The 14,512-nt window shown below is 37.7% G+C and overlaps 1 protein-coding gene across 4 annotated transcripts in view; it reads left to right on the top strand.

Moving 5' to 3' along the window:
* The window catches only part of ENTPD4 (ectonucleoside triphosphate diphosphohydrolase 4), a 41,158-nt gene extending 26,681 nt beyond the window's left edge, over nucleotides 1–14,477 (top strand). For all 4 annotated transcript variants that reach the window (XM_037813075.1, XM_037813072.1, XM_037813073.1 and 1 more), the window contains 4 exons: nucleotides 5,012–5,336; nucleotides 7,140–7,225; nucleotides 8,942–9,103; nucleotides 10,339–14,477. In XM_037813075.1, coding sequence (XP_037669003.1) covers nucleotides 5,012–5,336; nucleotides 7,140–7,225; nucleotides 8,942–9,103; nucleotides 10,339–10,567 — 802 coding nt within the window. In that variant the 3' untranslated portion in view covers nucleotides 10,568–14,477. The remainder of the gene's footprint in view (nucleotides 1–5,011; nucleotides 5,337–7,139; nucleotides 7,226–8,941; nucleotides 9,104–10,338) is intronic.
* The last annotated feature ends 35 nt before the right edge of the window (nucleotides 14,478–14,512 follow it).

Raw genomic sequence — 14,512 nt, 5'->3', positions numbered from 1 at the left:
GTCAATCTTGTTGATCTTCTCAAAGAACCAACTTTTGGTGATATTTATCCTTTCTATTGTTTTTTTGTTCTCTATGTCATTTATTTCTGCTTTAATCCTTGTTATTTCTTTTCTTGTACTTGGTTTAGGATTGGTTTGCTGTTCATTTTCTAGCTTCTTCAGTTGATCCATTAGTTCTTTGATTTTGGCTCTTTCTTCCTTTTTAATATATGCGTTTAGTGCTATAAATTTCCCCCTTAGCACTGCTTTTGCTGCATCCCATAGGTTTTGGTATGTTGTGTTCTCATTTTCATTCGTCTCTATATATTTAGCAATTTCTCTTGCTATTTCTTCTTTAACCCACTGATTGTTTAGGAGTGTGTTGTTTAACCTCCAGGTATTTGTGAATTTTCTAAGTCTCTGATGGTTATTGACTTCTAATTGTATTCCATTGTGGTCAGAGAATGTGCTTTGAATAATTTCAATCTTTTTAAATTTATTGAGGCTTGTTTTATGTCCCAGCATATGATCTATTCTGGAGAAAGTTCCGTGAGCACTAGAAAAGTATGTGTATCCTGTTGATTTGGGATGTAATGTCCTGTAGATGTCTGTTAAATCTAATTCATTTATCAGATTGTTTAGGTTTTCAATTTCCTTATTGGTCTTCTGTCTGGTTGATCTATCTATAGGAGAGAGTGATGTGTTGAAGTCTCCCACAATTATTGTGGAAACATCAATTGCTTCCTTTAGTTTTGCCAATGTTTCTCTCATGTATTTTGTGGCACCTTGATTGGGTGCATAGACATTTACGATTGTTATTTCTTCTTGCTGAATTGCCCCTTTTATTAGTATGTAGTGGCCTTCTTTGTCTCTCAAAACATCCCTGCATTTGAAGTCTATTTTATCTGAGATTAATATTGCTACACCTGCTTTCTTTTGGCTGTAGCTTGCATGAAATATTTTTTTCCATCCTTTCACTTTCAATTTCTTTGTGTCCCTGTGTCTAAGATGAGTCTCTTGTATGCAACATATTGATGGTTCATTTTTTTTGATCCATTCTGCGAATCTATATCTTTTAATTGGGGAGTTTAATCCATTTACATTCAACGTTAAAACCGTGAAGGCATTTCTTGAATCGGCCATCTTATCCTTTGGATTATGTTTGCCATATTTTTCCCTCTCTCTATTAATATCCTTTATTGTACCCATACCGAATCTCTTTAGTACTGAACCTTTCTCCAAGTCTCTCTGTCCTGTCTTTGTTTCTCTGTCTGTAGGGCTCCCTTTAGTATCTCCAGTAGGGCAGGTCTCTTGTTAGCAAATTCTCTCAGCATTTCTTTGTCTGTGAAAAATTTAAGCTCTCCCTCAAATTTGAAGGAGAGCTTTGCTGGATAAAGTATTCTTGGCTGGAAATTCCTCTCTCTCAGAATTTTAAATATATCGTGCCATTGCCTTCTCGCCTCCATGGTGGCTGCTGAGTAGTCACTACTTAGTCTTATGCTGTTTCCTTTGTATGTGGTGAATTGCTTTTCTCTTGCTGCTTTCAGAACTTGCTCCTTCTCTTCTATGTTTGACAGTGTGATCAGTATATGTCTCGGAGTGGGTTTTTTTGGATTTATTCTATTTGGAGTTCGCTGAGCATTTATGATTTGTGTATTTATGTTGTTTAGAAGATTTGGGAAGTTTTCCCCAACAATTTCTTTGAATACTCTTCCTAGACCTTTACCCTTTTCTTCCCCTTCTGGGACACCAATGAGTCTTATATTCGGACGTTTCATATTATCTATCATATCCCTGAGGTCCATTTCGAGTTTTTCAATTTTTTTCCCCATTCTTTCTTTTATGCTTTCATTTTCCATTCTGTCATCTTCCAGGTCACTGATTCGTTGTTCAACTTCCTCTAGTCTTGTACTATGAGTGTCCAGAATCTTTTTAATTTGGTCAACAGTTTCTTTAATTTCCATAAGATCATCCATTTTTTTATTTAGTCTTGCAATGTCTTCTTTATGCTCTTCTAGGGTCTTCTTGATTTCCTTCATATCCCGTACTAGGGTCTCATTGTTCATCTTTAGTTCTTTGAGTAGCTGCTCTAGGTGTGTCTCTTCTGGTCTTTTGATTTGGGTGCTTGGGCTTGGGTTATCCATATCGTCTGGTTTTTTCATATGCTTTATAATTTTCTGTTGTTTTTGGCCTCGTGGCATTTGCTGTCCTTGATAGGGTTCTTTTAGGGTTTGTAGACCAGTTGAAGTCCTTATCTCTAATTTATCAGATCTACAGCTTCGTGGAGTACACTTTCTCTAACTAACCAGCAGGTGGCGTCCACGAGCCACCTGTTCTCCACAAGCCAGATCTCCCCTGCTTAGCCTTTTTGGTGAGTGGGGGAGTGAGTCTTGTGGGGCCCAATTGGTGTCCCAAGCTTGCGTGTGTAGTTGGTGTTGCCTGCCCTGTATGTGGGGCGTGTTTCTGGGCAGTCGGGGAGGGGGGGTGGCCCTAACAATCAAATCTCCCTGATGATCCTAGAGTTTTAAAGCTACTGCAATAGTCTAATCCTTCAGTTCAGTCCTGCCACAGTTTGTCTCTGCCACTGACCCACAAGTCTTTGGTATTGGCGTATGGCTCCTGAGACTTGCAAGTGGGCCCCTCTTCCAGGCTGTGCACCCCGGGTCCTCTGTTGAGGGATGACTGTGCTATGTCACAGGTGAGTGCCGTCCCCCCAGGGCAGTTCTGGGCTGCTGGGCTGTGTAGGGAGGCTCCCAGTCTGCTCAAATGATGGCTGAATGGGGCTCTGTTAATTCACACTGCTCCCCCTTCCCAGCTCTGGGACATTCAGCTGAGGTTGCAGGGAAGGCTAATGTCCACGCCCAGTTTTGTGGTGTGTGCCTGTTATTTGAAGCACTTCCGTCACACTGGGTTGTCTGGGGCAGCTCTGGGCTATGGGGCTGGCGATGGGCAGGAGTGTTTCCTGTCCCCCAGGATGGTGGCTGTGAGCGGACACCCCCCTTTTCTTGGGAAGTTGTGTTGTTTAGTGAATTTTCTCAGCCACTGGATTATTGCCTTTTGTCTCAGTCTGCTCTAATCTTTATTATTTCCTTTATTCTACTCACCCTGGTTTAATTAGCTCTTCTTTTTCTATTTCTTCCAGGGGTGAAATTAGGTTACTGATTCGAGCTCTTTCTTTTTTAGTGTAAGAATTTACGGCTTTTTATATTGATGGAGTAATTTTGAGAGAAAAAAATCATAATTTATAGAATAAATGATAACATGCCTTTTGATATATTTATTCTTAACAAATGTGTAAAAACCTGAACTTTTAAAAAGGCCAAGTCAGAGCTATTCTGTACCACATTTACCAGAAATTCACGTGTATGCATAGGAAAAGCAATAAAATACCTTTTCCTATATCTGCTTCAAAAATTAATTACTGTGTTTTCTTAATTGTTATATAGCACATTGTGGTATATATTTTTTTATAATAATTTTAAAATAGAAATATTTTATGAATGACATTTGAACCATATTTTTGCAGCCACTGAATACCTTCTTCTGGAACCCTAATTTTTACTAAAATTGGTTTTAATGTCAAGAAGTTTTATATAATGAACAATTTAGTGGTACTTTTTAATTTAGAAGTAATGTGTCTAAAGATAGTAGCATGAGGTGTACATTTGACTTGTCTTGGACTTTTATAAAAATGATAAATGTTACTTATCATTTTTGTCATATGTCTTGAGCTTTGAAATGCACATTTACTTCTTTGCCATTATTGATGGCAAATTGATTTTTTTAACTAAATTAATATTTTTAATGGCAAAGACCTTTATTTTCTACATTTCAAGTGCTTTTTCAGTTGCGTTTTGTTAGAAATGCCCAACTTCTCAGTTGAATGGAAAGTAAAACCTGGTTTACTATCTATGACTGAATATTGAGTTCAAGCACTCATCTGATATTAAACACCTTTTGGGTCCATGTGATTTCATGATCAACACTAACATAATTTTAGCTTTCATAAGCTCTTTTCTGTTTCTCAGTTCCTTATATGTTAATACACATAACTGAACAACAGATATTAACTCCCAGAAATTTAGTTAGGAAGTAGTAAGCCTAGAGAATTTTGCTTGGGAGACACAAGTTAAATGAAGTTAAGCTTTCTTTTCTACAGGACTTTTCAGAGCCTATGTAGAATAGAAACTCTGTTATCTTCTGCATTTTGGACCGATACTTGATTTAAAAAAAAAACTAAAACATAGAATCATACAAATAGACTCAAACATTAAACATTGTATTTTAACTTATAAATATACTTGCATTTCCATCTGTTTTGCTTCACACTAAGGCCTTTTCTTAGGACGCTTGCACTCATTATAGTTTTCCATCATTCCTCCTGCATGCACTGCACCTACTCATCTAGATGTCAGTTTGGGTTTCTTTAAAGAAGACTAAGGACTTAAAGACATTTGTGAAGCAATTTAATACCAAATCCTTCTAGATTTTTATGAGTTTTTCATGTTTTTAAATCTTGCCCACATCTAATTTGACAACAGTTTTCTAGCAACTTGCCTTTATCGTATTTTTCTAAAGCACCTAACCTAGTTTTCATAGAACCAGTTACCTTCTTTTAATAATCACATTTCATCTTTTTGCACATAATTAAAATAACAAGCACTAGTGGCAAAATGAGTTTGGGAACAACATATTTCGTAGGCACTCAACTGCAGTGAAGGGACTGGAGAGGCTTGACTAACCGTGAACACTCAGCAGGCTGTGAGCATCAATATGTGGTGCAAAGGGAAGGGAAGGCATTTGGTAATTTGTTTAACTGGACTCTGTGTGCTGATGTGTATCATGAATCTCCAAGAGGAGATCAAGTACAAATTTCCTAACTTACTTGATATTGGAACCCTTTAGTTTTCCCACAGACCATCTTGCAGGACTTGGGTTCCACAGAGCTTATTTTGAGAAACAGTGACCAGCAGCTGCTTCTCTGAAACAATTTTCTATAGGTCCTATGACCGAGTTTCTTTTTGTCCTGTAGACTCCTGGATACACAGATGGGTCTGACTCCTGATACTCCATACCTGGACCCCTGCTTACCTCTAGGCATTAAAGATGAAATCCAACAGAATGGACAGACCATGTACCTACGGGGAACAGGAGACTTTGACCTGTGTCGAGGGACTATCCAGCCCTTCATGAATAGAACAAATGAGACACAAACTTCGCTGAATGGTGTCTACCAGCCCCCAATTCACTACCCGAACAGTGAATTCTATGGCTTTTCTGAATTCTACTATTGCACTGAGGATGTGTTAAGAATGGGAGGAGACTACAATGCTGCTAAATTTACTAAAGCTGCAAAGGTAACCTTCAAAGAAACATCTACTCCATGCTTTTGAGAGACTGCTGTGGACAATGACAGTTTATGTCCTTTTTTTCACATTTGGAGGCCTGTGTGAAGAGAAAGATGGAGTGTGGATGGTTGTAGTGCACCATGTTGGGAATCCTTTTTCCTTCAGTTGGGGGAAGGAAATAGTCATAGCAGAAGTCAAAAGTGCACTGTAAGCCGACTTCTGCTTACCACTACCGTGGTCATCAGTGACCTCCATCTTATATTATTCTTCTCTGCTACCTCTGACAATATTCATTCTAGCCTTCCTACTCCCTTAGTGGCCAGAATACTCCTAGTCCTTTGTTCCTCCCTGCGTTTCTGACAATTTTTTCTCAGTTTCTTTCAAGGGTGTCCCTTCTTCATGCTCTTTGATGCAGAGTTCCACCCTTGGCCCTCTCACCTTCAGGTCCTTTGATAGTCTCGTTCATGCTCATGGTTTGCTGCTGCATCTCAGGAAGAGACTCCAGGCCTCATCTCTGTCCAGTCACCTGCTAGATCTCAAATCATACCCTCCATCTTCTCCCCATTCTGTTTCTTTTCCTATTGTGCTGTCTCGGTTAGTGGCATCTCTAACTATCCAGTCCTCCCTGAAAACTTAGAAGTTATCGATTTCTTCATATCAGTCAGTCACCTCTGCCTTTATACCTCCATATGATCCGTCATTAAGCATAATATTTTTTTCATAAATATTTCTCAAACCCATCCATACTTTCTATCCACTGTCATTATCCTAGTCCAGGCTTTCTGGCTGCCACCTGCACTATTGCAGGAGCCTGCTGATTGTTCTTCTTGCACCTGGGCGTCTCCTGTCTGGTATTTTCTCCATCATTCATCTTCCACACTGCTCCCAAAGGGCTTTGTCTGAAATGCAAGGGCAGTCACCTTGCTCTCCTGTTTAAAATCTTTAATGGCCTCCTATTGCTTACAGAATAAATTCCAAATGACTTAGCATGTACTACTTACTTCTGTAGCCTCATTTCCCTGTCTAACACTGTATACTCTAATCATATCAAACAGCTATTAGTTTCCCTCACACTCTATGCTATTTCTCATCTGTGTCTTTGTTCATGATGTTTCTTCTGCCTGCAGTGTCTGTCCTACCCTCTCACTCCAGGCTAAGCACTGTTCCCTTTTGCATACTCTGGGCAGATTTCATCCATCTCTCTGGGCCTCATTGTCTTTATCTTTCAAGTAGAGATTTTAATAGTACTATGTCTAGGAGTTGTTTTAAGTACTGAATTCAGAAAAAAACAACACAGATTCTGGTACAGTGCTCAATAAATGTTAGCTATTAATATTACAAGTAAGTAACTTCGATAAAAGGTGGTACCTCTTTCACGTCTCTTAAAGATAAAGCCTTTTGTAATCATCTTTGTATTCCCAGTACCTGTGTTGTGTCTGGCACAGGAGAGGTACACCGTTTGAACTAACTAAAATATTGCTTCACTTTTCCAAAATTTTATGCGTGTACTTGGAATCATGGAGAGAGAAACTGAACAGATTTAAAGAGGTTGGTTGTGAGCAGTGAAATTCTTTTTTAACAATAGGTGTGGCAGAATTTTAAGACAAAGAACAAGCATTATAATTGTTAATCATTAAGTATTCTCTAAGTGTGTGTCTTAAATTCATTGCACAAACATATAAATTAAAATTATGTTTCTTACTTGGAAGGATATTCTTGCTATGAATATAGATTTAGTATACCTTTTTAAAAATTAAAAATAGTTTTAATAAACCTTTACTAATGTTTTATGTGGGGTAAATCTTTTTTCAGGATTATTGTTCAACCAAGTGGTCAATCTTACGGGAACGCTTTGACCGAGGACTGTATGCCTCTCATGCTGACCTCCATAGGCTGAAGTAAGTAGTGGATGATCAGGCCAGGGTGGTGTTTTTTTTTAATGCAATTTTATTGGGATATATTCACATACCATACAGTCATCCAAAGTGTACAATCAGTTGTTCATAGTATCATCACATAGTTGTGCATTCATCACCACAGTCAATTTTTGAGCATTTTCATTACTCCAAAAAAATAAGAATAAAAATACAAGTAAAGAACACCCCAAACATCCCAACCCCCACCCCCACCCCCATTATTCATTTATTTCTGTCCCTCTTTTTTATATTCATTTGTCCATTCACTGGATAAAGGGAGTGTGGCCACAAAGTTTTCATAATCACACAGTCACATCATATAAGCTATATAGTTATATGATCGTCTTCAAGAATCAAGGATACTGGATTGCACTTCAATAGTTTCAGGTATTTCCTTCTAACTATTCTAGTACCCTAAAAACTGAAAAGGGGTATCTATATAATGCATAAGAATAGCCTCCGGAATGACCTCTCTGCTCCATTTGAGATCTCTCAGCCACTGAAACTTTATTTTGTTTCATTTCTCTTCCCACTTTGGTCAGGAAGGCTTTCTCAATCCCATGTAGTCATGTCCCACATTGCCAGGGAGATTTACACCCCTGGAAGTCATGTCCCATGTAGGAGGGAGGGCAGTGAGTTTACCTGCCAAGTAGGCTTAGAGAGAGGCCACATCTGAGCAACAAAAGAGATTCTCTATGGGTGACTCTTAGGCACCATTATAAGTAGACTTAGCCTCTTGTTGGCAGCAACGATCTTCTTAAGGGCAAGCAAGCCAGGGTGTTTCTAAACCATTAATTCAGTATTGGGCCTGTTGGCTTACCTCACCTGGACCCCAATCTACCTTTTTATCCTTGTCAATCTCTGTACCTTTTCGTATACTCTTGGGTTCCTTTCAAACTGGACAAATATTTGTTTCAAATATCCTATATTGCCTTGCTCAGTTTCGCTCTTCCTTCCACCTGAAGTTCCCTTTTTCATACCTTTGCTTGTTAAATTCCTTCCAGACTTCAAAGTCAGGTCAGATGCTGATACTTTCCAGTCTTCTCTGTCCACTCAACCAGAAGTCATCCCCCTCTTTTTGAGTGTCCCTAGCACTGATCATGCTGCTCTAATGGCATTTATCATATTCTGCTTTTAGAGTAACTTGTTGCTTTTTAAAAATCCCCTTTCATGATAAGTCACTTAAGAACAGTGACTATATCCTGTTATTTATTATATCATGTATACCTGCTTAGCACAGTGCTTTTTAAATAGTAAGCTTCTAATGAATATTTAGTCCCGAAATATTATAGTGGAAAAGAACCTTACAAATAATCAATTCCTACCCTCTCATTTCATAATAAAGACACTCAGGTCAGAAAGGTTAGAACTTGCTCGGTATTTATTCAATGAATAAGCGATGGAATGCCTGTCATGGACAGTGTATTGAATTATACAGAGCCCAAGTGTCATGAGCTAATTGATTTTTACACATGAGCAACTTCATGTTGTAGGGTAAGTGGCATAAACCAAGTTAATCAACTTGAAATACATACAGTTGGTTTGGCTGATCAGAGAGTTGGCCTAATGAAGATTTTGCCCCAGTGCTGGCTAGCATGAAAGACCATCTCTGTGTATAGTGTCATTTCAACCAGTGAATCATTCTGATTTATGCTTGTGGTGTTTTTTTTTTTTTTTTTTTTTTTTTTTTTTTTGTAGGTATCAGTGCTTCAAATCTGCCTGGATGTTTGAAGTGTTTCATAGGGGCTTTTCATTTCCTGTCAATTATAAAAATTTAAAGACTGCTTTGCAAGTTTATGACAAGGAAGTTCAGTGGACCCTAGGAGCAATCCTTTACAGGACCCGCTTTTTACCCTTAAGGTATGACTGTTATTTTGAGAATCCAAAAGATGCTTTTCTGCAGTTATGATGCATTATGGAAACAGTGTTTGACAGAGTCAGCCCCGTGTGGTTTGGGGATGTTTGTGGTATTGTTCGATCTGGCTGGAGGCAGAACTGTAAAATCAGAGAAGTTTGACTTTGGTCTTCCCCACTTCCCATTAGTACTTCCCCCTTCCCCAGTCTAACATATCCCATAAAATGCTGCTGTCCTGTGTTTGATTATTCACAACTGTCCCCGCACCCTTACAAAGAAGTTAATACAGATGTTTTTAACCTTTATGGCCTTGGATCCCTTCTCAAAATACAATTTTTAAATAATAATATAACTACATAGGATTATAGAAGAAACCATTATATTGAAATGCATTTATTAAATTACAGAAAATAAATTTGTGATGTAGTAATATATGTGCTTCTTTATTAACACATTAATTAACAGTGTCTGGCAGCAGAGCTGGTAATTTCTATGATTTTAATGTAATTATGAGTACCAAAGGTATTTTGAGACATATGTGACATCAAATATTTGTGTTTCACTAGTAACAACATCACAGGTCCTGCTAATATTTTAATAGTTTGTCCCCTGTATTCATGATTGAAGGAAGTACTAAATTTCAGTCAGAGATTAGATTGGTGAAAATAAAGATGTAAATTTTTCCTCATTCAGGTTTATAGTTAGCTTTTGATCCCTTGTTAAGAGTCCTGATTAACAAGTGAGATGTTAGCTTGTTTATTTTTTTCCCATTTATTTGGGCATCTCCCAGCAATACTTTTAGCTGGGTTAGTTGCAAAGATTGTAAGCAGTGGGTGTTCTTAATCACAAACATGGGATTTGATTTCATAGTAGTTTCAGACAGAGCATTGGTGACAACCTGATACACAGTTCTAAAATTTCTCTGATTTTTGTTAGCCAAATTAAAATGATGATAACTGCTACAGATTTATGGATATACTTTCACATGTTATCTCGTGTAATACTTATAACTACCCTATGTTAAACCATATTATCCTGGATTTTAGAGGTAAGGAAACCGGGTCTCAGAGACTTGGTTACAATTACAGTTACAAAAAGTTGCCATTTGTGGCTGCAGTGCTGAGTCCTAAACCAGGTCATCTGACCTGTATCCTGTGCACTGTTCATTGCCTCCCATTCCTTGTCTGATTAGTCTGGTATGGCTTATCTGTTTTCTTGCTTTTTGTCTCCATGTGGGCAGAGATATCCAGCAGGAGATTTTCCGGGCCAGTCATGCTCACTGGCGGGGCTTCTCCTTTGTCTACAATCACTACCTGTTCTCCGGCTGCTTCCTGGTGGTCCTGCTGTCCATCCTCCTCTACCTGCTGCGGCTCCGGCGCATTCACCGGCGGACACTCCGGCATGGCTTGGCTGCCACCCTCTGGATGGAGGAAGGCCTTCCATCCCAGAAGACGGCTGGTCCCTTATGAACCTGGGAGTTAGAGGCTCCCGGAAGACTTTCCAAAGGAAAAGCCATTTTTGCCTCAGGGTTTCTCCTCTATTCTCATTTGGTTTTATTTTTCCTTTCCTTTTTGGTTCCTTAAAACAAAAACAAAATTCATTGGTTTTAAGCCCTGATGCTCTGTAAGTATTGCATTTAGCCATTTTGAATACAGCTTTAAATTAAGGAGTAAAGAAAGGGGAGATTTACTTGATTTTTGCTGCATAGGATTTCTGCCAAAAATACTAAGATTTTTGTTTTTTCTTTAAGGTATGTTAACTTTTAATCAAATGCACTTTGATATCAGAGGGAAATAGAAAAGATACTTTCTATCAGTAGAGGTAGGATCTAGGAGTGATACTTTAATGGAACCAAAAAAACATATTGACTATAATTATAATCATCTTTTTTCTCCATTTTGAAAATTCTAACCTAAAGAGGATGATGTTTAATTTTTATTTCTTGGTCAGGTCTGCCACTATGTGTTTTCATGGCCAGTTTACAATTTCAAAACCATTTATATCGAAAACAGAGAACATTAGGTACCAGGAAGTAACCGTTTTTTAAACTGATAATGAAGAGACCTGTAAAATGTGAAATATTGACCAGAGCTTTGTGTGTGTACATATGAACAAATGCTCAGGAAGCAGAATAAGGGAATGCAGTGGTCTTTCTTTTTAAAAAAAAAAAAAAACACACTCTTCAGAACTTACTGTTTCATTTCATTTTATTTAGAAAATTCCCCAATACCATTATCTTTTCATGACCATAGATTTCCTTTATCTCACACTTCAGTGGCCTTAGAACACTTTACTTTTGAAAGAACTGGAAAATTCATAAAGTTTCATTGGTTTATGTGTTAATTAAAACCAGATCTGGAACCCATTTACATTCATACTTTATTTCTTAGCAGAATGTTTTCACTTATTTAATTGTGCTCCCGTTTCATCCATCTTCAAGTTGGTAATTTCCCCCTTAATTAAAAGTAGTCTCAGCAGTTTTATTCGGTAGACCCAGGCATAGTTTGGAAAATTCTCTTCATAACTGCTGAAGTTGAGGCTGTGTTGGTAATGCCTCTGTAAATCCAGACTAAGATAAGGGTCTATACAGGAAATAAACTCACATTTTGAAGAGAAAAAAATTGACATTTTAATCAAAAAAACTAAGGACAACTGGACTGGCATATGTGATGTTAGTTGTTTTTCACATATTCATTTAGTTTAGAGGCTTTGGGAATTCTCATATAGCTTTTAGGTGAAGTTCTTTTTGTGTATATGTGTGTGTGCGCGCTATTTTTAAATCTCCAGAATAAATTCATGTAGTTGGTAGCAGTGTGTATTCTGAGACTCGTCAGCTGCTATTTAAAAAAAAAAAAAATTTGATTAGAGAAAACTTTCAGATTCCAAAACCCATACTTGACTCAGCAAAAAAAAAAAAAAAAAAGTCGTTTGGAGTTTTTCTTAAATATTTAATAACATGACATACTATGTATATATTGATGACTTAAAAATTGCAAATCTCTTATTCTTCTTCAAAATAAATATTCTGACAATGAAAAAAATAGTGGCAGAATATTTGCATCTCAGACATCCTAAAGATTGGAGAAGCTGAATTGTCTTACAGCATTTAATGTATAGAGAGTCTTGTTCCAGAGCATGGGGTATATGTCTCCATGGTTTCTAGCTATTGAAATCATCAGTCTCTTGTAAACACTCCCCTGTATCAAGAACCAGCCACAAATGAGCTGGGTCGTAAGATACCCCAGAAATGGAGTGAGCTGGCGTGCTTCTTGAATTCTTAGATAGGGCTTGCCCCTGTAGACTGTGGATGGCATTATTGGTAAAGAGGAAGTAAGTTTACACTTTAGCTTTTCTACAGCCATTTGGGTGCTAAGTCCCTAGCCTGTAGAATGAAATTTTTTAAATGCCTTGACTGTGTAATTTTGCCTTTAAAATGAAGAAAAGAACAAGCCAGCATAGACAGATCTAAATAGCCTTAATTAAAACTTCCTATTTTAAATAGCCACTGTTTAAACAAAGGATGCCATTTTGGTCCAGCTCTGTAACTTTGAGAGGACAGAGTAGAGACAAACACAGAGGAGCTCTGCTTTAAGCTTGGCCTAAAGCTCCCTGCTGTAGGGAGCTATCTCACTCTCCAAAATGAATCCCCAAACTAGGGTTCTAAGGTTCAAACAACTATACACTTGGTACAGGTAAGTGCCTGTGCTCCCCTGACAAAGAATTTTCAGGAGCAGGATTTGGCTAACTATTGCCAGTAGGCCAAATCCAACTCATGACCTGTTATTTTTAAGACCCATGAGTTAAGAATGTTGTTTACATTTTTAAAGGTCTGTAAGAAGAAAAAAAAAAAATGCAACAAAGAGTGTATGTGGCCTGAAAAGCCTAAAATATTTATTTATGTGGCCCTTTACAGAAAAAGTTTGCTGACATCTCTGAGAAGAATCTGATTCAAGAAAAGTTACAAATAATACTATCATACTCTTAATTCAGGAAGGCAGTTACAATGAGTGAGCCCAAAAAGATGGCCAAGAAGAAAGTGGTCAGATGTCAATCTTAAAATATTTGTTTATGCAACAGATTTTTACTTATCTTCTAGATTATTTTCAAGATCAGTTTTCTAACAAATCAGGGGACATGGCCAAAAAAAAAAAAAGTGTTATTCAGGAAGGTCATTACGTTATATTGAAATGTCTGCATCCACAACAAATTGTGTTCCAGAGAAGATCTCACATAGCATCTCTCCATTCTATACCAAAGAAGGGAAGATGGACTCTTTCTTCACGTGGTGCATGCTGGGGTGAGAGGCAAGCAAGCGAGGAGCTTAATTCAGGAGGAGGAGAATGAATATCAGTTAAGGACCAGCCAAGAAAAAAGTAAACTCTGTGTGCATGTAATAGAAGCAAAAGAAACTGAACCTGGAATGTGCTGAATGCATTGTCAAAGAAAAAGTTCTGTGTTAAATCTTGGTAGAAATATGCCTACATAAATGCTTATGTTTTATAGCCATATTGTATGGTTTCTCCTTTTTAAACCTCCTGAGGGTAAAAGCACATTGATTTGTATCAACTTTTGCACATTTTCTCCCACACACTGCTGCCTTTAGGCAGTGCTTCCCAACCTGGGGGCTTGTGGCTTCAGGCCGGCTCCCTGGGGTATCTGCCTCACCGCCCTGCAGGCTGAGGAGATCACTGTTACACCACCATTGTCCACACCTGTGCACAAGGATTGTCAAACTCTGGATTAGCAAATATTTAATTTTTAAACTCAGGCCTACATAGAATGGTTTTTGTTATAAGGAGCATGAATCACTTAGCAAGAAACTACAAAAGGAAATCTGTGTTTTCCAAGCAAACTCGGCGTTAGAATTTTGTGTGGTAATGTGCAATGCAGCGAAACTACCTTTAAGTAAATTATGTATTTATTTATTTCAGTGTTTTGTTTTGTATGGTACTAATTTTCCCTTTCAGTAATGACTGATCTGACCAATCAAGGACAATTTTTTGTTATGTTACTAAAATTGTATTTTATAATTAGGAATTATAAAAAATTAAAGGAACACCTTTAAGTGTGGTGGGTTTTTTTGTTTGTTTGTTTTTTTTAAATTTAAATAGTGTTATCCAAAGTCAGAATACATATCTTAGGGTATGTTGTGGTGTCCTATAACTATATTTTGACAGCCTCGTATTGCTGCTCCTGTGTATGGACGGGTGTTGAGAATCAATGCAATGAAAGTTTATCTGATTGCCCGTAGACTCTGTGTGAGCTTGCTTTCTTGTGATGTAAATTATTTTTCTTAGATGTTTGAATCTTGCTACTGTTAAAATGGTTTGTTGAACTTGAATCTAAATTCAGTAGAATAAATTGTCTGACCACTGTGTACCCTTTCTGCGTCCATTGTGTTTGATGTGGATGTG

The sequence above is a fragment of the Choloepus didactylus genome, chromosome 20 (assembly GCF_015220235.1).
Source record: "Choloepus didactylus isolate mChoDid1 chromosome 20, mChoDid1.pri, whole genome shotgun sequence".
Lineage (NCBI taxonomy): Eukaryota > Metazoa > Chordata > Mammalia > Pilosa > Megalonychidae > Choloepus > Choloepus didactylus.
Note: the sequence above shows the minus strand (reverse complement) of the source record. Positions and strands in the feature narration are given on the sequence as shown.